Source organism: Erinaceus europaeus, chromosome 15 (genome assembly GCF_950295315.1).
Source record: "Erinaceus europaeus chromosome 15, mEriEur2.1, whole genome shotgun sequence".
In the NCBI taxonomy this organism is placed as follows: Eukaryota; Metazoa; Chordata; class Mammalia; order Eulipotyphla; family Erinaceidae; genus Erinaceus; species Erinaceus europaeus.
The window spans coordinates 26,057,781-26,080,366 of NC_080176.1; the positions used below are offsets into that span (position 1 = coordinate 26,057,781).

Below are 22,586 nucleotides of genomic sequence, written 5' to 3' on the forward strand. Positions count from 1 at the left end.
ATTTGTGAGAGAGAAAGAACGAGGGGGGGGCAGGTGGTAGCTCAGTGGGTTAAGTGCACATGACGCAAATGACGCAAAGCACAAGGGCCTGTGTTAGGATCCCAGTTTGAGTCCCCAGCTTCCCACCTGCAGGGGGTTTGCTTCACAGGCTGTGTATCAGGTCTGCAGGTGTCTATCTTTCTCTCCCTCTTTGTCTTCCCTTCCTCTCTCCATTTCTCTCTGTCTTATCCAACAACGACAGCAATAATTAACAACAATGATAAACAACAAGGGCAACAAAAGTGAAAAAAACAGCCTCCAGGAGCAGCGGATTCATAGTGCAGGCACCAAGCCCCAGTGATAACACTGGAGACAAAAAAAAAAAAAAAGGAACCAGAGCATCACTCAACATATGTTGTGTCAGGGACTGACCTCAGGACCTTGCACATACAAGTCCTGTCTCTACCACTGTACAGCCTCCCTGGTCACACATCCTTTAGGAGTAAAAGAACACATAAAAAAAAATCTTTTAAAAAGTCATTCTCAGGAGTTGGTCCGTAGCGCAGCGGGTTAAATGCATGTGGCACAAAGTGCAAAGACCAGCATAAGGATCCTGGTTTGATCCCCCAGCTCCCCACTTGCAGGGGAGTCACTTCACAAGCAGTGAAGTAGGTCTGCAGGTGTCTATCTTTTTCTCCTCTCTGTCTTCCCCTCCTCTCTCCATTTCTCTCTGTCCTATCCAACAACAATGACATCAATAACAACAATAATAACTATAACAATAAAACAAGGGTAACAAAAGGGGATAAATAAATAAATATTAAAAACAAACAAAAAAGTCATTCTACAAAAAAAGAAGAAGAAAATCATTCTCTTAAGACTCATGGCCATATAGAGATGATCTCAGGGACTGAACCATAGATTTAAGTATAAAATATAACAATTTGAGAATGTGTTATTAAGAGTAAATGAAAACTAAGTTCTTCAAATCTGAAGGGGAAAAAAAAACCCTATCTTTTCTAAGTAAATTGCAAACATATAAAAGTTGAAACTACATTTAAAAAATCCAAGTGAGCAGCCTGGGGAGGTGGCACAGTGGACAAAGCAATGGACTCTCAAGCATGAGGCCCTGAATTCATCCCCTGCAATGCATGTGTCAGAGTGATGCTCTGCTTCTCTTTTCCTCTTCCTTTCTCATTAAGAGAGAGAGGGGTTGGAGGGGGAGAGAGAGAGGAGATAAACATTGCAACAGCACCACTTCACTACTTGGAAAGCTTCTCCCTGCCAGGTCTTCCCATGTGGTGGCCAGGGGCTTGAATCCAATAAATAAATTTTTTAATCTAGACATTTTTTATATCACATTCTGAAGTTAATGTTATCTACTCTTCTAAATGTCTGTATCTCTGGGGCTGGGTGGTGGCACACTTGGTTGAGAACACGTAACAGTGCACAAGGTCCCAGATTTAAGCCCTTGGTCCCCACCTGCAGGGAGAAAGCTTTATAAGTGGTGCAGCAGTACTGTAGGTGTCTATCCCCCCCCCAACACTATCAGTTTATCTCTTATTCAATAAATTAATTAAAAGATTTTTTTTAATATTTTATTTTATTTATTTATTCCCTTTTGTTGCCCTTGTTGTTTTATTGTTGTTGTCGTTGGATAGGACAGAGAGAAATGGAGAGAGGAGGGGAAGACAGAGAGGAGGAGAGAAAGATAGACACCTGCAGACCTGCTTCACCGCCTGTGAAGCGACGCCCCTGCAGGTGGGGAGCTGGGGTTCGAACCGGGATCCTTATGCCGGTCCTTGTGCTTTGCGCCACCTGCGCTTAACCCGCTGCGCTACAGCCCGACTCCCTAATTAAAAGATTTTTTTAAAGTCGGTATCTCTGTTTAAGGTTATTTAGTGATAATTATGTTGCTAGGAAGTGAAGTATTTAAAAATAATTAAAGGGCCACAAGATAGAGATCACAGATACACCACACATTTATCCATGCTCAAGGACATGGGTTCAAGTCCCAAGCCACCACTGGGGAACATCTGCAGGGGGGAAATGGTGTGGTGTCTCTCCTCTCTGCCTCTCTTCCATCTTTTTTTTAAAAATATTTATTTATTTATTCCCTTTTGTTGCCCTTGTTTTATTGTTGTAGTTATTATTGTCATCGTTGTTGGATAGGACAGAGAGAAATGGAGAGAGGAGGGGAAGATAGAGAAAGATAGACACCTGCAGACCTGCTTCACCGCCTGTGAAGTGACTCCCCTGCAGGTGGGGAGCCAGGGGCTCAAACCGGGATCCTTCCGCAGGTCCTGCGCTTTGCGTCACATGTGCTTAACCCGCTGTGCTACTGCCTGACTCCCCTCTCTTCCATCTTTTCTCACCTTTTATCCAACAACAACAATAAAAAGGAACCCATCAGGAGTAGTGGGATTATGTTATGTGTAGAGTTCTAGTAATAGCCTTGCTGTCAGAATACAGATAAATATAAATAAACATAATAAAAATATTTTTTAAATGTAGGGGCCAGGTGGTGGCACACGTTACCATGCACAAGAACCCAGGTTGAAGCCATCAGTCCCCACATGCAATGGGGCCACTTCATGAGCAGGGAAGTAGGCCTGCATGTGTCTCTATTTTTCTCTCTCCCTCTCTATCTCCTCGCCTCTCAATTTCTCTCTGTCCTATCAAGTTAAAAAAAAAAGGGGAGTGGTTTGTAGCACAGCGGGTTAAGCACACATGGCACGAAGTGCAAGGACCTACTTAAGGGTCATGGTTCGAGTCCCTGGCTCCCCCCACCTGCAAGGGGGTCGCTTCACAAGCAGTGAGGCAGGTGTTTATCATTCTCTCCCCCTCTCTGTCTTCCCTTCTTTTATTTATTTATTTATTTATTTATTCATATTATTTATTGTTGTATGCTTTACATTGGGTTCTAGTTCTCCCCTGCAAAGAGAATTAGATCAGTCCTGTAAATTTCGCGGGCCCGCTTGGCCCCGCCCCGAGGAAACCCGCCAGAGTTCCAGAGTGACAGAGTTCCTGGGTTCCTGAGTTCGAGAGTAAGAGAGTGCTTGTGCCACCGCAAAGAGACAGCAGAGTTCTGTTTGGTGATTAGTTTGTCTTAGTTTATGAATCGTTGTTCCTGAATAAAGAAATACAGCTTCCCTGCCCAGCCGTTGTCTCCGCGTCTCTGTTACCCGCCTGTGAAGCTATCCTGGCCAGCAAGAGCCTCCGAATTTTAACAACAATTTATTTATTTATTCCCCTTTCTGTTGCACTTGTTTTATTGTTGTAGTTATTATTGCTATTGATGTCGTCATTGTTGAATAGGACAGAGAGAAATGGAGAGAAGAGGGGAAGACAGAGAAGGGGAGAGAAAGACACCTGCAGACCTGTTTCACCACCTGTGAAGCAACTCCCCTGTAGGTGGGGAGCCAGGGGCTCGAACTAGGATCCCTACACCGGTCTTTGTGCTTTGTGCCACCTGCGCTACCGCCCGACTCCCATTTTTGAATTTTTTTACCAGAGCACTGATCAGCTCTGGTTTACAGTGGTGCAGGGGATTGAACCTAGGACTTCGAAGCCTCAGGCATGACAGTCTGTTTGCATAGCCATTATGCTATCTACCCCTGCCTCTGTCTTCCCATTCTCTCTTGATTTCTCTCTGTCCTATTAACAACAACAGCAACAGCAACAATGGCAACAAAGTGGGAAAAGTGGCCTCCAGGAGCAGTGGATTTGTAGATTTGTAGTGCAGGCACCAAGCCCCATCAAGAACCCTGGAAGCAAAAAGAGAGAGAGAGAGGAGGGAAAATGGCTGCCAGGATCAGAGAATTCTTAGTGTCAGCACCAAGCCTCAGTGATAGCTCTGATGGCAATGAAAAAAAAAAAAGTTTTTAATCCCATCTTATATTTCCTGATGTAGAAAAATAGAAATAGAGATGAACAGTTTCTGTTCCTTTCTCTTTCTTTCTCTCTCGCTCTCTCTTTTTTACCAGAGCACTACTCAGTTCTGGCTGAACCCTGGACTTTGGAACCTCAGGCATGAAAGTTTCTTTGTATAACCATTATGTGAGATAAGTTTCTTTTCCAAACTAAAACTCTTACTCTCCTACTATAAGCCATACCCAAACAGTTCTGGAAGGACTTCTGTAACACAATCTGGACAATCTCCTCAAATTCTTCATTGGTAATGCTTGATTTTTCCTGCAGAAACAGGGGAGGGGAGGAAAACTGTTCATCTTGCCCTGGTCCTCCTCTCTGACCAGTTAGGAAGCCTCTTTCAAATGAGGCAGTGAGTTCACAGACTGGCAGGAAGAAGTCAAGGTACCAAAAGATTCCTTAACTCCATCCCAGATCACCTAGAAATTACAGGAGTCCAAGAAAAGAAGTGGGCTTATAAAGTCTCTCTCTTACTCTCACCTCCGCCCCACCTAGCACAACCCACCCAGTGTTTCCTGCTCAACGATTTCATCAAAATAACTTTCATCTCTGAGAGTATGGAAACAGAAAAAGGAAAGTACATGATAAATCTTAAATCTCCCTAAGATGAAAATATTCTGTTTGTCTAGGAGAAACTGCCCCACCAGACCCAACAACGTGACTGGTACCTTTCCTTTCTTCTCTGTTTTCTTGGGGTTTTGAGTCTTTCCTTTTTTCCCCCGGCCACTGCCTAGCCCAGTTTCAGCAGCAGCCTTCTCCTTCTTCTCTAGCTGGGCCTTTGTCAGGTTCGGTCTGGGCTCTGCCTCTGGAGAACTGATCCTTGGGACCTCCTCTTGGGATGAATTAGAGCTACAGGCCACCAGACCAAGCAATTTTTGTGCAGGTGGAGCAAAGATCTTCTTTAGTCCTTTCTCACATTCTGAAAGAAATTTGATCGACAAGTGGACCTTATGAAATATGGGCCTAAGCACAGAGAATGTCAAAAAAACTGCCCATTGACCAGAATGATCTGGATTTTGCTGTTTTTATAGGTTTTTAAAATATTTTTATTTATTTGTTAGAGACAAAGAAATAGAGAGGGACATGGGATCTAGAGAAGGAGAGAGAAACAGAGATACCTGAAGCACTGCTTCACCACTTGGGAAGTTTACCCCTACAGGTGGGGACCCAGGGCTTGAACCCGGGTGCTCACGCATTCTAATCAGTTTGCTCTAACAGATGTTCCACCAGCAGCCCCCAGTCTGGAGTTTCTTTTTTAAAATTTTTATTTATTTATTTATTCCTTTTTGCTGCCCTTGTTGTTTTATTGTTGTGGTTATTGTTGTTGTTGTTATTGATGTCGTTGTTGGATAGGACAGAGAGAAATCAAGAGAGGAAGGAAAGACAGAGAGAGGGAGAGAAAGAGACACCTTCAGACCTGCTTCACCACTTGTGAAGCCACTCCCCTGCAGGTGGGGAGCCGGGGGCTGGAACTGGGATATTTACGCAGGTCCTTGTGCTTTGCACCACATGCGCTTAACCCGCTGTGCTACCGCCCAACTCCCCCCAGTCTGGAGTTTCTAACAAGTTCAAGTTCTTAGGCTTTGCGCCATTCCCCACCCTGCCTTAAGATTGTGATCAAGCAGTCTGGAGTTATGTCCAGTATAACTATGTTTTAGACATAGACTGATTATTCTGAAAGGAAATTCACTAAAGGAAACAATGAATAATCCAAATGTATAAATACAAGCTTCAAAATAGGTCAATTATTCAAGTTAAAAAAATTTTTTTAATTATCTTTATTTACTGGATGGAGACAGCCAGAAATCAAGAGGGAGGGGGGTGACAGAGAGGGAGAGAGACAGACCTGCAACCCTGCTTCACCACTAGTAAAGCTTTCTACCTGCAGGTGGAGACCAGGGGCTCGAACCTAGGTCCTTGCACAATATAATATATGCGCTCAACCAGGTGAGCCACCACCCGGCCCCCAATTTCTTTTTCCTCCAGGGTTATCGCTGGGACTCGGTGCCGGCAGTACAAATCCACTGCTCCTATGGCCACGTTTTCGATTTTTTTTTTTTTTTGATAGGACAGAGAGAAATCGAGAGAGGAGGGGAAGAAAGGGGAGGAGAGACAGACACCTGCAGACCTGCTTCACCGCCTGTGAAGTGATCTCCCCCACACACAGGTGGGGAGCCGGGGGCACGAACCGGGATCCTTACACCGGTCCTTGTGCTTTGTGCCACGTGCGCTTAACCTGCTGCATTACCGCCCGGCCCCCTTCAAGTATTTTTATTTTTTATCATCTCCAAGACTTTACCACTCCAAGTTATTTTTTCAGAAAGAGAAAGGGAGGGGAAAAAAAGGAAAAAAGGAAGAGAGGGAAAGAAAAGGGGTACAGGGGAGGGGTAGGAGAACAGCAGCACCAAACCTTCATGGCAGTGGGGGCCAGACTAGAACCTGTGTGTGTACATGACAAAGAAGTGAACTACGCAATAAATGTTTTTATTTCCTGTTCACTTCTTTCTATTCTTACTTGAGAAAAATTTTATGGAAAAACTTTAAAAAAATACAATAAGGAAATCTACAGATGAGGCACTCCTCCTCCTGGGTATGAGTAATTTATCTTTCCTCTGAAGTCCCTTAATTTTGCTGATATTTACCACATGGAAATTTATGTTATAGATAACTTCAGTGTTTCTTTTCTCTCTTTGAGCTTACATTTCATTCCAAGTCATATGTATGTTAGCCAGAGCAACCAGAAATATAATTAACAGGAGCACAAAATACACTATGAGCTGAACTTTCCTTTGCTGGGAAGGATGTTCACATGATCAAGGGCTGGAAGTGAAGGAGAAAATGAATGTTTACAAAGCGAGCCTCCCTCACCCTTGACTCACCTTCTTTGTTCTGTGATGCTGCCATCTCTCAACTCAGAGGTTTTACTTTCTAGGTGCTTCTGCTAGGAAAAAGAAAGTTAGCTGCTATGACTCTGAGTGAACATGATATTAAACTGTCATTCTCCCTGTGTTCCTGAGTTGAAGATCTGTGTGCCAGGAACCCTTGATCTACATTCTACTGCTATCTTGACTGCACATCTACCTCCTTGTCAGGGTCAATTATATGCTGGGAGACCATGAGAATTATTGTGCTCAAGATTAGCAATGATCTTTCGTATGTTTAAGTGCCTAGAACCATGTTCAACATGAGGCAGGCAACTATGAGCAGGTGAAAGGAGCAGTGATAGTGATGGAGTTTAGTTAGTTGTGCAGTGTTTACAGCAGAGTGTGGATTGTTTTAGGAGTTAGTGTTTCCTTCAGCAGGGATGCCTCATCTCTTGAAAATGTCCTTAATGCTTAAAAACAAATAACTCAGTAATTACCTGACTAATTCAGAGGTCTCTCTGTACAGAGAACTCCCTTTTTAATGTGAGTGTGTGCGTGTGCGTGTGTGTGTGTGTCTTCCCTCCACTTCCATCTTCTAGTGAAAACTTCCCCAGTGCACTGAATCCTAACACTCTCCTCACAGTTCAGAAATGTTTAGTAACTGATGCTAAGTCCCCAGAGAAGCAAGGCATAAGAATATAGTACCTTGCAGCTGGGGTAGTAGCTCAACGAGTGGGGCATCAGACTTTCATGCCTGAGGTTCCCAGTTCAAGCCCTGGCACCACATGTGCCAGAATCCTACTCTGGCTTTTCTCTCTCTCTCTCTCTCTCTCTCTTTATTGCTGCTTCATGTGAAACTTTATACAAAGTCAGCATTTTTCATTCTTTCTACCAACACTAATTAAGCACTGATTATTTTCTTTACCCTTTTCACCTGTCTTCTCACTTAACTCCCACAATTAACCTATGTAATACTATTTACACTGGGGGTATTAAGGCTCAGAAGGATTTAGCGGTATTAAGCAATTGATAAGTGGTTAAAACCTAACTGACCCTTTTTTCTAAGTCACCAATAAAAAAAATAGAATAAAAAAAAAAAGCCCTATTTGATCTTAAAGGCTGTGCTATCAATTGTGCTGCTACCTCCCAAAAGTCTGGGCTCAGACCTTCACAGCTCTTTAATCACAGTATGCATGGAAAGCAAACACTTAAAGTACATAGAGACTGGGGAGACAGCACAGTGATTATGCAAAAGCTTTCATGCTTGAGGCTCTGAAATCTGCAATACAATCCAAACACCTCCATAAACCAGAGTTGAGTAGTGCTAGTTAAAAAAAAAAAACGTCTGGGAGTCGGGCTGTAGCTCAGCAGGTTAAGTGCAGGTGGCACAAAGCACAAGGACCGGCATAAGGATCCCAGTTCGAGCCCTGGCTCCCCACCTGCAGGGGAGTCGCTTCACAGGCGGTGAAGCAGGTCTGCAGGTGTCTATCTTTCTCTCCCCCTCTCTGTCTTCCCCTCCTCTCTCCATTTCTCTCTGTCCTATCCAACAACGACGACATCAATAATTACAACAGTAAAACAACAAGGGCAACAAAAGGGAATAAATAAAAAAAAATAAAATTTAAAAAAAAGTCATGCTGTCATTCCTCCCCTTTTACAGATGAAAAAATACGCAAGGAGAAAGGAGAGGCTGTTTCTGCACAGAGTACCAGTGTTACTTCCTGGCAGTAACTGACTTCTATTCTTCTCAATTATCTTTTATCGGGCTGTGGGTGTGAAGGTCCTGGACCTGAAACTTTATGTTCCACCTCTCGTCATCTCTCACCATAAAGAAACACAAAATCATCCTAAAATACATCTTTTCTTATATATACTCCCTTTAAAGCAGAAATGGGGAACACCTGACCTATGGGCCATATCATTTGGTCTGGCCCTGCCAAGGCAACCACAGGCAGAACTCAAAATTCCCTAGATCTAGAAGCTTTATCACAGCAACCTTAAGGGCTAATCTTTAAGCTGTGAATGGCTCACAAATGATGTTATAAATATCCGAATGGCCCTTGGCAGAAAAAAAAGGTTCCCCACCTTTGCTTTAAGTGGCCTGAAAGTGTTAGGACCCCTAAACAACCCAGCTGTAGTAAAGCTATTCAGGAAACAGAATTCCTCTCTCTAGATAAACGAAGAATTCAAAAGGAGTTAGGGGGTTGACTCTATGTGGTCAGAGCATAGTGGACACACATTTGTAAATGATCTTCAGTATTTTCTGTTCCTTTTTTTAAAAATATTTTTTAACTTTATTGTTTCCCTTTTGTTGCCCTTGTTGTTTATCATCATTGTTGTTGTTATTATTATTGTTGTTGGATGGGACAGAGAGAAATCAAGAGAGAAGGAGAAGACAGAGAGGGGGAGACAAAGACACCTGCTGATCTGTTTCACCACCTGTGAAGTGACCCCGCCCTGCAGGTGGGGAGCCGGGGCTCAAACCCGGATCCTTCAGCTGGTCCTTGTGCTTTGCTTATCCCACTACACCACTGCCTGGCTCCCCTTTTCTTACTTCTATAAATGTGACTAACTCCAATATCTTGAAAGCTTGTTTGGAGGTTCTAGCAGGGGAGCACACCTACTTGTATACCCTCGACCTAAGACCTGTCCGCCTCTATTCGCGGAAGGCCATCCTCTTCGACCAAGTGCTGAGCTTCGGGAGGGACACACATGGAGCGGTGAGGAAGGAAGGGGACACCCACCTAGCCAGCCAGACCAGCCGAATCAACCCTGGCAATCAATGGGGTGACAGATGTCACAGCCAGATCGCCCTCATATCCTATCTCCAATATCTTATAGCAACTTCCTTTCTTCCCCATTAATGAGAAATTTTCTGTTTCTAGCTTATCCCATCACTTCCAACCCCTAAACTTTTCTCCAGAAAAAAAAACAAAACACCTCAAACTCTAGAATTTGAAAAACGACTGTAAGTCCTTATGAAGGTAAATTACAAGACTTAAACGAAATAAGAAAAGCAAAATAAAAATTAGTGTACTTGCGATGACAATTTTGATGTTTCTCAGTCTACACCTACATATATGCTGTATATCTCTGAAGAATAGTTAAGACACTGATACAAAGGTTTCAGGGGAGTGGAGGGAGTGACAGGAAGGATCCACAGTGTTCTCTTCTGCATCACCAGCATTTTAGAACATATATATTTACTACCATTTAAAAGCGATTTGTATTATAGATTATTTTGTTTATGTGCTACCAACATGAGCACCAGATTTTTAAAATAATATCGAAAAGTCTGAATGCAGAACTTTTGCAGTTAGGTTAAAATCAGTGTTTCCTTTTTATAAGTAAATAATAATAATAATAAATCATTACCTAGCATATACTGACCTCTGTAGGCCAAACTGTGTTCCTGTAGCCACAGCCCACTGGAGAGAATGATGGACTACTGAGCTCCTAACCGATCAATAGTGATCAATAGTAGGAAACCGATCAATAGTGATGTTCCCCTTTATCTAGAAGGAAAGGTGTTTGTGGTTAAAAACATTACTTTTAAAGGAAATGTCTAACCTGATCAACAGAAAAGTGAAAGCCAAGAAGTTGCTTCCTGACAACTCAAGTCTGCTCCTCTGCTGGAGATGAATAGTAACTACCGAGATGCAATTCAGAGAGAGAAAAACAGAAAAAGACAGTTAATGTGCAAAATATCACTAACTTTCATCAAACCAGTTTCCAAAGGACTAACTATGGGCTCTAGACCCAGGAATAACAACTGAGGATTTAATTTTTGTCTTTTTACTTGAAATGAAAATAAGAAAAGGAAAAAAAAATCCAATAAAGTTTCATGGTGTGAAAGAAAAGTTCAATAAATCAGAACCTACCTACTCAACACCCTCAGATAAAAGGGGGAAGAAGATGGGAAACTCAGAAATTACTAATAAAAGAAACCAAGGGAAAGCAAGTGAGCTGTACCAAAAATAGTTTTTCACTTTGAACACTAAAAATCATTGTGCTGATTTTATGATTTTTAGCTCAGCAGTTCTCAAAGTATGATCAAAGACCATCTACCTAACTATGCTAACTGAAATTTCTTTATATACTTCAGCCTAAAGAAGAAAGCATAACTGAGTCCAGAGAATGAGGAAAATCTGTCTTCAGTTAAGCCAGATGTGCAAGTTTTCAAAAACATTGTCATTCTTCACACTAACTTTGCTTTACTGGCAAATATTTTTTTGTGAAAACATTTACATTAACTCAGCATTTTCATGATTTGGGTCCTAGTCACAAGTTCAATCCCAGTACTTCCATATTCCAGAGCTCAACACTACTCTGGCTTTTCCTCTCTTGTGAAAATAAGACTTTTGGGCTGGGTGGTGGCACATTTTGGTTGAGTGCCCATGTTATAATGCATCCAAGGACCTAGGTTCGAGTCCCCTGGCCCCCACCTGCAGGGGAAAAGCTTTGCGAGTGCTGAAGCAGTGCTGCAGGTGTCTGTCTCTCCCTCTCTATCACCCTCTTCCCTTTGGTTTCTAGCTGTCTCTATCCAATAAATAAAGATAATAAAAAAATTAAAAAACTCCTAGTAAGTTATAGCAAAATTATTCAGGAGGGCAGGGAATATAGCATAATGGTTATGCAAGGCTTTAATGCTTGAGGCTCTGAAAGTCCCAGGTTCAGTCTCCTACACCACCATAAACCAAAGCTGAGTAGTTTATTCTGGTTAAAATGGTGAGGGGTGGTAAAAAATTTTCTTAAATGCATAAATAACAACTGACTTTTGAAAAATATATTTTTCAACATTTTAAAGCTGGAGTCTTTGGGGCATTCAAGTCTCGTGTTTCTTGGACCTCTGCGGGCTTATTTTGGTCCACCGGTTGGCAATGGTTTGGGGGTTGCAAAAGTCTCTCCCGTCTGAGGCTCTGGGGTCCCAGGTTCAATCCCGGCCCCACCCACCATCAGCCAGAGCTGAGCAGGGCTTGAGGAAGGAGTGGGGCGTGTGTGCATGCGTGTGTCTGTGTTTACTGGGCACAGCCCAAGACCCTAACTCAGAACCACTGGGGGTGTTTCCACAGAATCTTCCCAATAAACCCTATGAGGGACCCCCCCCTAAAAATAACCACCTGGCCTCAGGTCCCCCAAACACAGCCCTTCCTCCGTGGGGTCACTCGGACCCTCGGCTTCTTCCCAGAAACCCCCCCACTCCCTGCCTCAAGCCTCCTCAAACCTTTTTTTTTTTGGGGGGGGGGACATGAACCCTCAGATCCCACACCATTCCCAGACCTCTGATTTTTTTTGTGTGTGTGTGACATTATGAACCAAAAGAAAGACTTTCCGGAGAGCCAGGCAGCCGGCCCTGACCGACCCCTCGGGCACCCCGCAGAGACTGCCCCGCCTTGTGCCTCCTCCCACTACGGTATGGGGGGTATTTGCTCACTCTAGGGGGTTCCTTGGCGCCCCCAGACTCTCTGACTGTGAGCGGAGGTGGGGGTCTCCCTGAGGAGAAAATTTCTCCTCAGGCCTCAGGGCGACAGGTGCCAGGGGTGGCTGCGCCTTCATCTACAACGGGGCTGGGGGGGGGGGCGCTACCTTCCGGGGCGAGGAGGGCCCCCGGCGAGGGGCAGAGCGAGCTTGGGCAGCGCTTCTGCAAACCCTCCGCCTATGGCTCCGCTTTCCCGCCAACCTAGTAAAGGTGTGAGGCCCGGCACGCGGTCCGCAGCTCAATGGCGCGCGGCCAGGGCTGCAGCGCAGGCGCAGCTGGGACTCGCCTCTGCGCTTGCGCGGTTGACCCACCACCGCCATCTTCCCGTGGCACGCCCAGAGAAACTACATCTCCCACAATCCCTGTCGGCTTCCCTCTTTTAGGCGGCGGCACCGCGCCTGATTGTCCCTGAAGCACTTCAGCTTTTACTGATCTCGCTAACTCAAGCTGTCTCTCCCTTCCTCTTCTCGTCCCCTGATGCTTTGTCTTCCTTACAGTCTCCTTACTAGACTATATTCTGAACCCCACTTTAGTTTCTCCCGTCCTGCCCAGCCATAGGACCCGCACTCCGTCCACTGTTGGCGGGGAGAAAGGGCTTCCCCAGGAAAGGGTGCCCGACAGCACCTTCCCAGTGGGTCAAAGCCTCGTTCCCGCCCACACTCGTCTTTATATATAAGGCGGCCCAAAGCCGCCGCGGGCGCTTGGAGAAGTCTGAGCGTGGCTGTTACTCCGTTGGGAAGGGGGTGTCGGCAGGCGTGGCCGGGGTGCGGTGGAAGGGAGGGGGTGGGCGTGGTGTCCCCAGGTGATCGCTAGTGGGGAAGGCGGAGGAGCGAGACAACCATTCGGCCATTTCTGGGAAGAGGAAGTTGGACCTCGTCGGCTGTGTTAGTGCCATTCCTTTTTTTTCCCCCACTTCAGCAGAGACTGTTGCCCAAGGGGGTGAGTTTGAATGACCTCCCGCGCTTTACGGAGCACGAAGCCCCGCTCTGGGCCTGCTACAGCTTCCCCGGCGCTCCCTCGGAAGCCTTTCTAAGCGGGTGGGCGGATAGTGTGGGATCATGAATAATTCATGAACAGGCCCTCCCTGGTCACGCCCCTTGGAGTCGTGCTGACGCACGCTGTGTGCGCCGAACCTGAGGAAGCGACGTCACTGGCCCCGCCCCGCCCTCCGTGTCGGGGCGTCCCCGCTTGCACGTGCTGCCTCTCCCCGCGCAAGCCCGGGAGGGTGTGCGCAGGCGCCGCCCGCGGGAGGGGGGGTGGAGGAAGGAGGCGGGGTGGGGAGGCCGCAGGGTTTAGAGCCGGGCGGAGACCGCCGAGGCTCATTCCTCAGCAACCAGGGTCGGTGTCAAGGAGACCTTTACACACCCGCTCTCGGTCCCCCGCCTCCGGTGGGTGGGCTCGCGCAGCAGAGACAAAGGAGATCAGTGGGGACGGACGTAGCTGCGAAGGGAAGTAGGGCGTCAGTGTGGGGCGGTGGGCTTTTTTTTTAGGGGGGTGGCGCGGGGGCAATATTTAAACTCCCGGAGCCGTTAAGTTGAGCCGGACTTCGCTGCGCGCGCAGCCAGGGTGGCGGTGCAGTGCGCATGCGTGGCTCCGGAACCGGGGCACGCGCTCGGGCGGTGCGCGCTCCCGGCCGCGGCGGCGAAGGAGGTCGGCGCACGCGCGGTTTAGGCCTCGGGCTGCCTGGGTCTGGCAGGCATCTTGTTTTGGTCTCGCGGGCGAGCGGGGCGCCCTTGGGGGGAGGCGCGCGGGCGCGAGGCGAGGCGGGCCGAGCTGCGCGCGCACGCGAGGGAGGGCGGAGGGAGCAGGCAGCCACCGAGGCGGGCGGGGGTGAGGGGGGTGGGTGTTGAGCCCTCTGGTTCACCCCTTCTCGGCCTCCCGCGCCCGGGACGGAGTAAAGGGGAGGAAATGATCGAGATGGCGGCGGAGAAGGAGCCCTTCCTGGTGCCGGCCCCGCCGCCGCCGCTCAAAGAGGAGAAGGGCGGAGGAGGCGGCCCCGCGGGGTCCCCGAGCCCCCAGGGCAGCCTGGGCGCCCCTTCCACCCCGCGGGGCGGCCCGCCGCAGCCGCAGCGAGGGGACGGCCCCCAGGTGGATCCCCAGGGCCGAGCGGCTCCCCCGGACTTGGGGGAGGAGCGACGGAGCGGGGGCGGGACAGAGCTGGGGCCCCCGGCCCCTCCTCGCCCCCGGAATGGCTACCAGCCGCACCGGCCGCCCGGGGGAGGCGGGGGCAAGCGCAGGAACAGCTGTAACGTGGGGGGCGGCGGCTTCAAGCACCCGGCCTTCAAGCGGCGTCGGCGGGTGAACTCGGACTGTGACTCAGTGTTGCCCTCCAACTTTCTCCTGGGGGGCAACATCTTTGACCCCTTGAACCTGAATAGCCTCCTGGACGAGGAGGTGAGCCGCGCGCTCAATGCCGAGACCCCCAAGTCATCTCCTCTCCCGGCCAAGGGGCGCGACCCCGTGGAAATCCTGATCCCCAAAGATATCACCGACCCGCTCAGTCTCAACACCTGCACCGACGAGGCCCACGTCGTGCTGGCCTCGCCGCTCAAGGTCGGCCGTAAGCGGCACCGGCACCGGGGTCAGCACCACCCGCCGCAGCCGGCGGCTGGGGGCAGCGAGAGCCAGGCCGCGCCGCCCGCCACCCCGCTCACCCCGTCGCTCCAGGGGGAGGGCACCCCGCAGCAGCAGCCGCGGCCCCGGAGCCAGAACCGGGACGCCCCCCAGCCCTATGAACTCAATACAGCCATTAACTGCAGGGACGAGGTGGTGTCCCCGCTCCCCTCGGCCCTGCAGGGCCCCGCAGGCTCCTTCCCAGCACCTGCCACCTCGGCTACCTCTGCGCCGCTCCTCCTCCTCCTCCTCCTCGTCGTCCCGCCGCAAACGGCGCAGGACTTCCAGCAAGTCGGAGGCCGGCGCCCGGGCAGGGACCCAGGGGGCCCCCAAGGAGAAGGGCAGAGCCAGTGCAGGAGGCCGCCACCAGCCCTACACACTCCCCGCCACCGGTTTCAAAAAGCAACAGAGCAAGTTCCAGTACGGGAACTACTCCAAGTACTATGGGTACCGCAACCCCAAGTGCGAGGATGTGCGTCTGCGGGTGCTGAAGCCCGAGTGGTTCCGGGGTCGTGACGTGCTCGACCTGGGCTGCAACGTGGGCCACCTGACCCTGAGCATCGCCTGCAAATGGGGTCCGGCCCGCATGGTGGGCCTGGACATCGACCCGCAGCTCGTCCACTCGGCCCGCCAGAACATCCGCCACTACCTGTCCGAGCAGCTGTGGCTGCCCTCCCAGACTGCTGAGGGGGGCCCGGGGACTGAGGGCGAGGCGGGGGCCCCGGCCCCTGTCCAGAAGAAAACTTTCCCGGCCTCGCTGACGGCCAGCCGCGGGCCCATTGCTGCACCCCAAGTGCCCTTGGATGGAGCAGACACAACCGTCTTCCCAAACAATGTCGTGTTTGTCACGGTAAGAGGGTCCAGGGGCTGTTGGGAGATGTGAATGGATGGGCGGGGGGTGATCCTGCTCCTCAAGAACCAGTTTGGGGCTGGCTGCGACGGGTGTCTCCCATCTATTTAAGACAAGCTTCACACACCTCAACGGGTACAGCTTCTGCCCAGCTCCCAGCCAGGCCTGTCATACAGACTGTCATCTCCCAGTTGAGAGGGAGGTATATTTACAGATTCCACCCTCAGGGACCATTCTTTCATTAGATGGGGGGGGGGGGGGTCTTGTGATCAGAAAATGAAGTGGTTTGCTCTAATTAGCTCAGTGTCCCCCAAAAGCACACAGATCTCCAAAGCATGAGCCTGTGAGTTCATCTGCTGGCCCTGTTGGGTGGCACTGGGAGAATAGCCTTTGCAGAGGTTGGTGATGCCCATGTAACCTAGAGAAGGTTCCGGGAGACTGAGACTCCTTGATTCTCTGGGAGGAAGGGAAGGACAGGCCTGAGAGTTGGCCCCAGCTTGGCCTCAACTGCAGGGCAGGATCCCCAGGCCTCCCTTTCTGACCCCGGTGAGGTTCCTTCACAGAGTAGAGAGTGGAGCAAGAATTCGGTCCAGCCTTAACAGAATTGTCTTACTACTACTCCACAACTTCAGAGAGCCCAGGGATGGTTGGGTAGCTTTAGAAATTCTCCAGGCTCCCTCTTGATGTCTGATTGGCTTACCAACAACAGCAAGTTGGCAGGTGGGTATAAAGTGAGAGAACAAGACTTCACCCCATTGGAAGACTGGCCAAGGGCTGAAGCAACAGTGGGACTTGGGGCAACCACAGCGTGGGCCTATGCGGTGCTTCTGTTGACCTCACCCCCAACTCTGATCCCCAGGGAAACTACGTGCTGGACCGAGACGAGCTGGTGGAGGCCCAAAGGCCCGAGTACGACGTGGTGCTCTGCCTCAGCCTCACCAAGTGGGTGCACCTGAACTGGGGGGACAAAGGGCTGAAGCGCATGTTCCGCCGCATCTATAGGCACCTGCGCCCCGGGGGGCTCCTGGTCCTGGAGCCCCAGCCCTGGTCATCCTACAACAGGAGAAAGGGACTCACGGTGAGTGGGGCTTGGAGGGAAGTGGGGCTGCCTGCCATGTAGTTGAGGACTTCTTGCTCAGAGAGGGACTTGGTGGGCTGGGTGGGAAGGGCCCAACCAGTTGTCTTCTCTGAAATAGCTGGCTGACATTGTTGGCCTTCTCCCTAGGAAACCATCTATAAGAACTATTTCCGAATCCAGCTGAAGCCAGAGCAGTTCTGTTCCTACTTGACCTCTCCAGAGGTGGGCTTCTCTAGCTATGAGCTTGTGGCTACACCCCAAAACACCGCCAGAGGTAAGGCTGGCTTACTGGGGGTGAGGTGGGGGAGTCCACTTCTGACTGGGGGTGCAGACCAACCCTGGCAGCCCCCCTAAGGATGTGCTATTCCTCAGGCTTCCAGCGTCCTGTGTACCTGTTCCACAAGGCCCGTTCCCCCAGCCACTGAGTGCTCAGTCCCCTGGAGGAAGTGCAAAGATGCGCGCTGCCCAGCGCTCCAGAGGGCCAAGGGCAAGAGGAAAGTGGCCCAAGTTCTTTCTTTTCTGGCTCCTCGGATCTGCAAAGAAAGCTTTTCTTCCTCCGTTTGCTGCCCCAGCCTCCACTCGACACCTGGCACTTAAGCCGCCAGCCCATCTGTGCTGGTGTTACCATCATCTTCCTCTCCCCCAGCCCGAGGGCTGGATGGCATGGACTGTTTGTTGACCTCTGTGTTCTCCTGGGACACCGGAGGTGCGGGGGATCGATTTTCCTGTCCCTCTTCCTCCGGCCCTCTCAGGAGTTACTTGTTTCTCCTCGGCCCTTGTCACTCGCTGCGTTTCAGTGGACCACGGATAGGTGAATTTGAGGGTTGAGAAGCGGGGGGACGTGGTGGGGAGGCACGCAGGCACTGTAAAAATCCTTCCCACTGCAGTCCCCTGATGGGTGAGGGGTTGGGTATGAAAACAGCACAATAAACTTGATGTTTAGGGCACTGCCCCCCTCAACTGTGTCTGACACTTAGAGCTGGTGGGGAAGAGATGACCCCTCCCTGCAGAGCCCCACTCCCTCTCTGCTCAAACTAAAATCCAGACAGGTTTCCCAGTTGTCTGCAGGATTGATAGATGCCATTAGAACATTGCTCTGGTCAAGAAGAGGGTGTAGTGTGAATTGATAGGAATCTGTGACCTCCCTTGCCACAAAAACCTGTTGATACTTTTCCTGCATAAGCTTTGGACAGAAAGTCTTAACTTTGGGAGAGACTTCTGAAGCTGAAGTGACCTAGAACCTACATCCCACCATTTCATGTTTTCATGTTGTGGAACCAGAAGAGATTTTATATACTAAGTATTCTAGAGTTTGAATATCTAACAGCCATTTAACACTAGAGTCAGGTGTAAACAAGCTGGGACCCAGATCACCTCAGTTGGGTGCTACTTTGAGCCAGGTGGTTGACAGCTACCTGTAAAGCACAAGGGAGCCGAGGTCGGGGTGCCAGCAGTGTTTTAATTATCTTGAGACAGCCAGGAGGGGGTGATAGACACCTGCAACACTACTTCACCACTTGCAAAGCTTTCCCACTGCAGGTAGGGACCCAGGGCTCAAACCTGGGTTCTTGTGCATTGTAACGCGCACTCAACCAGGTGTGCTACCACCGGGCCCCAAGGTTAAGGATCTGAAACTTTTTTTTTCCCTTTTGCCACCAGGGGCTCAGTACCTACACAATGAATCCAACGCTCCTGGTGGCCATATTTTGCATTATAAGGCAGAGAAATTGAGACAAGACACCTAAAGGCCCACTTCACCTCTCCTCAAGCTTCCCTCTTGCAGGTGGGGAGTTGGGGGTTCAAACCTGGGTCCTTCCACATGGTAATGTGTGCACTCAACAGGATGCACCGCCACTTCTTAAAGAGATGATAGCACTGCTGGGGATTTACCTGAGACCTCAGAGCCTCAAGCATGTGTTTTCAAAAACAATATGCTGTCTCCCTAGTCTTACATTAGTAAAAGCGGTCAGGAGAAAGTAGTGCCAAGGACTATCATCAAAAACGAAAGTGGTAGCTTTGAATTCCCAGAGGCCAACAGTATTCAACTCTGGACGATTCCTATTTGTCTTCAGTTCCAAGCACCTTCCAGCCCGAAGCTTGACATCCCGAATCTAGGCACCCAAGGAAAATCCCGTTTCTTAACAAAAGTACTTTATTTTGAAAAATAAGTCGCTTTAATATACAAAAACACGAAAGAGAGAGCATGAGGCCTACGCTTCCCACCGCCTCAGTATCCGATGCATGAGGAAAGTGTCCTCCGAGGGGCGCGGCCGGAGCTGGAGCCGCAGCGGGGGCAGCCCGTCCAGGGCCAGGTGCGGAGACTCGTACAACAGCGTCTCCGGGTCGCACAGCATGGTCATTTCTGGCCCCGGCCCGGGAGGCTCCTGCGGAGCCCAGAGCGAGGTTACACTTGGGGGAGGGGGGCGCCTCCAGGGGGGCGTGGGGGGCGCCCAGGTCTCTAACCTTCGGGGGCGGGGGGCGGGCCTGCGGCGGGAGCAGCGCCAATTTGTCCCGGAGCGCGGCGCTCAGCACCTCCTCCTGGGGCACCTGCAGGCTCACCAGGTCGCGGAAGAGCCGCCGCGAGCGCGGCACGTTCAGCCCTGGGAGCGCAGGGGGGGCGGGGGTGAGCGGCGCCCCCCGGCCGCAGCCCCGCGCCCGGCCGGCCGCGGGCCCCGCTCACCCTCGGCCACGCTGTCCTCCAGACCGCAGCGGGTCTGGAACGACTTCCTCAGCTGCTCCTGCACGGCCCGGGCGGCGTCGAACTGGCCCCCGGCGGCGGCGGCCCGCGCGGCCTGCAGCTCGAGGCCCAGCGCCAGGCTGCTCCGCTGCGCCGGCACCGCCAGGGCCGCGGGGGGCTCGGTCGGGCCGGGGGCGGCCGGCGAGGGCTCCGGGCGGCCGGGGGACGGCGGCGCCAGGCGGAAGCGGACCTGCGGGGCAGAGCGCGACGGTGAGCCCGGGGCGCGGGGCGGCCGCGGGGAAGTGGCCGGGCCGGGGTACCGCTCACCTGCCGCCCCTTGCGGGCCCCGCCGCGCCGGTCCGCCCGCCCCTTCCGCCGGGACGCGCCGCTGCTCGGCCGCTCGGGGCTCTCGGGCTGCGGGCTCGGGCTCAGACTCAGGTCCAGGCCCGGCTCGGGCACGGGGGCCCCGGGCACCGGGGCGCGGGGCTCTGGGGGGGGACCCGGCGCCTCCACGGCCTCTTCCCCCTCGGCCTTCCCCATCGCCGAGTCCCCTCTGCCCAGCATCGCGTCGGCGCGGCTGCCGCCCGGGTGCGAGATCACTAGGGGCCCAGAGTCCAGCGACACCAGCTGCCCCGCCCCTCCCAGAGATCACTACCGGAAACCGTTAGCCGAGACCCAAGGGGGCGGGACGCAGGCCACGCCCCCTCCGGCCACGGCCTCTTGTGGTCGTTGCCGTCATTTCCGTTCCCCGCCTCTAACGTCCGAGCGGACTTCCGTCGGCAGAGCCGCGGCCCCGCCCCTAGGCCGGAAGTCACTTGTGAAACTCACATGGCCTACGGGTCTTCTTTACGACCAATACTCTTTCAAAACCGACGCAATGGCGTCCTTCGTCGCACGGAATCTTCCCCCGGCGTCTGCTGGGAGCCAGTGTGTCTGTCTGGCCTGTCCCCCGAACAACTTTAACTTAACGGTCCAGGGCCACCGCATTGGGCCTCCCTACTCAGTGCCTCCACAGCATCTCCAGCGGCAAACTAGAAGGCTCGCGTTGCACGACTGACTTGAACTCTCGCCCACTTGCTGTGTTTTTTGGAGGAAAGTCTCCTCCGTTTTGTGAGCATCCGTTTCTTCGTGTGTAAAATGCCTGCGTGAGGGTCTGGAAAGACAGCTCACTGGGGCAGGTGCCTGCTTCGCCGTACGTGCAACTCAGGTTCGAGCCCGGCTCCCACTGCACGGGAGGAAGCGATGGGGCTGTAGCATTTGTTTTTAACCTCTTTGGAGCTCGGTGCCAGCACTACGAATCCACTGTTCCTGGGAGCCTTTTTTTTTTTTTTTGGATACGACAGAGAAAATGAGAGAGGAAGGAAAGATCAGCACCTGCGGACCTGCTTCACCGCTTGTGAAGTGACACCCCTGCAGGTGGGGAGCCGGGGGCTTGAACCAGGATCCTTAAGCTGCGTACTCTGGGCTTAACCCGGTGCACCGCCGCCCAGCCCCCGTACTGTGGCTTCTTCCCCCTTCTCCTTTTCTGTCTCTTTATATCTGAAGAAAGTGAACCCGGAACAGAAAAGCTGAGACGACAGTAGATATATAATAAATATAATGCATGCCACGTGTTCATTCCTAAGTGTCACATAAGAACTAATAGTTGACCCAAAATTTCTTGACAGCCCTCCGTTGAGGGGCAGGGTCTGTGAGTCCTCCAGCTTGAATTCAGACACAGCCACCCCACCTCCAGGGAGTTGGGGCAGGTGGAGCCAGGGCCCCAGGTAACCTCCTTTGATATGGAAATTGAGTGGCCTTGGCCGTAGCGCATAGGGTTAAGTGCACTTAGTACTAAGTGCAAGGACCCATCAAAGGATCCTGGTTCAAACCCCGCTCCCTACCTACAGGGGGAAGCTTCACAAGCGGTAAAGCAGGCCTACAGGTGTCTCTCTGTCTCCCTCTTGATCTCCCCCTCCCTTCTCAATCTCTTTCTGTCCTATAATTTTTTTTTTTTTTTAAAGAATGCCCACAGGAGCAGTGGATTCATAGTGCAGACACTGAGCTCCATCGGTAACCCTGGAGGCAAAAAAAACAGAAAAAAAAAAAAATTGAGCGGCCCTTTTGGTAACCATCTCTGCCCTGGCTAATAGAAAATTCAACAGTCAGTGGTGGGTGGTACAGTAGATAAAGCATCAGACTCTCAGGCATGAGGTCCTGAGTTCGATGCCCAGCAGCAAATGTACCAGAGTGATGTCTGGTTCCTTCTCTCTCTCATCCTATCTTTCTCCATAATAAATAAATAAAATCTTAAAAGAAAGAAAAGAAAATTCAACATTGAAGTTTGAACCAGGTTGCAATAACTAAACTTGTTCTGAATTACAAGAAATGTTTCTAGGGGTCCTTGGTGGTGGTGTACCTGATTGAGCACACAGTACAATGCACAAGGACCCCAGTTCGGCCCCCACTCCTCACAGGGGAAAAGTTTTAAGAGTGGTGAAGCAGTATTGCAGGTGTCTCCCTATCACCCCCTTCCCTCTCAGTTTTTGGTTGACTTTATGCAATAAATGAAGATAATAATAAAATTTAAGAAATGTTTCTCTCCTAGATTAAAAAGGAAGCAAAAGTGTGGTCGGGAGGTGGTGCAGTGGCTAAGGAACTAGACTCTCAAGCATGAGGTCCTGAGTTCAATTCCCCGATAGCACATATACCAGAGTGATGTCTGGCTCTTTCTCATTAATAAAATAAATAAAATCTTTTTTTAAAAAAGAAAAAGGAAACAAAAGAGGTGGGGGTTGTTGTGAAGTATCTGGTTGAATGCACACATTATAGTGCAAAAGAACTAGGGTTCAAGTCCTCGGTCCCTACCTGCTGGGGGGAAACTTCACAAGTGGTGAAACAATGCTGCAGATCTCTTTATCTTCCCTCTCAATATCTCTATATTCAGAATTTAAAAATAAGACATAAAAACAACTTTTTAAAAAGTGTCACACCTATATCACAGGATAGCTTAGAGACTTCAAGAAGGCAAATTTAACTTTTTCCAGAACATACTCTCTACCAGTCTGTGCTTGTTACTTGAACAAAACTGTCTGCTCCTGTGCTGACCTGTCGCTGTTTGCAGTGAGGAGACACAT

At 50.7% G+C, this 22,586-nt stretch overlaps 3 protein-coding genes across 5 annotated transcripts in view; 1 reads left to right on the top strand and 2 right to left on the bottom strand.

Moving 5' to 3' along the window:
- Positions 1-13,046, bottom strand: part of ZCWPW1 (zinc finger CW-type and PWWP domain containing 1) — a 35,891-nt gene extending 22,845 nt beyond the window's left edge. For 2 of the 3 annotated variants that reach the window (XM_060173398.1, XM_060173396.1), the window contains exons 1-5: positions 12,360-13,046; positions 10,164-10,288; positions 6,789-6,850; positions 4,578-4,828; positions 4,095-4,173 (exon numbers count right to left, since the gene is read on the bottom strand). In XM_060173398.1, coding sequence (XP_060029381.1) covers positions 4,095-4,173; positions 4,578-4,828; positions 6,789-6,813 — 355 coding nt within the window. In that variant the 5' untranslated portion in view covers positions 6,814-6,850; positions 10,164-10,288; positions 12,360-13,046. The remainder of the gene's footprint in view (positions 1-4,094; positions 4,174-4,577; positions 4,829-6,788; positions 6,851-10,163; positions 10,289-12,359) is intronic. The other variant, XM_060173397.1, reaches the window with a different exon arrangement.
- A 291-nt stretch (positions 13,047-13,337) lies between these two features.
- MEPCE (methylphosphate capping enzyme) lies at positions 13,338-17,740 on the top strand. Its single transcript, XM_007534817.3, is given in 5 exon segments — positions 13,338-15,099; positions 15,101-15,715; positions 16,575-16,793; positions 16,941-17,067; positions 17,166-17,740. Coding segments are annotated over 5 exon segments (1,953 nt in total). The 5' UTR covers positions 13,338-14,160; the 3' UTR covers positions 17,219-17,740.
- A 1,198-nt stretch (positions 17,741-18,938) lies between these two features.
- PPP1R35 (protein phosphatase 1 regulatory subunit 35) lies at positions 18,939-20,129 on the bottom strand. Its single transcript, XM_060173401.1, has 4 exons — positions 19,798-20,129; positions 19,474-19,720; positions 19,257-19,393; positions 18,939-19,177 (listed from the first exon to the last, which is right to left on the bottom strand). The coding sequence occupies exons 1-4, from the start codon at positions 20,032-20,034 to the stop codon at positions 19,004-19,006; spliced, it is 795 nt and encodes a 264-aa protein (XP_060029384.1). The 5' UTR covers positions 20,035-20,129; the 3' UTR covers positions 18,939-19,003.
- Between the last annotated feature and the right edge of the window lie 2,457 nt (positions 20,130-22,586).

Bases quoted from the DNA above. Each gene is read 5' to 3' on its own strand.
- PPP1R35 (XM_060173401.1), bottom strand. From the start codon at position 20,034: ATGCTGGGCAGAGGGGACTCGGCGATGGGGAAGGCCGAGGGGGAAGAG. The intron at 19,721-19,797 runs GTGAGCGGTACC...TCTGCCCCGCAG, and splicing joins GGGCCCGCAAGGGGCGGCAG to GTCCGCTTCCGCCTGGCGCC. The intron at 19,178-19,256 runs GTTAGAGACCTG...TGGGCTCCGCAG, and splicing joins CCCGCCCCCCGCCCCCGAAG to GAGCCTCCCGGGCCGGGGCC.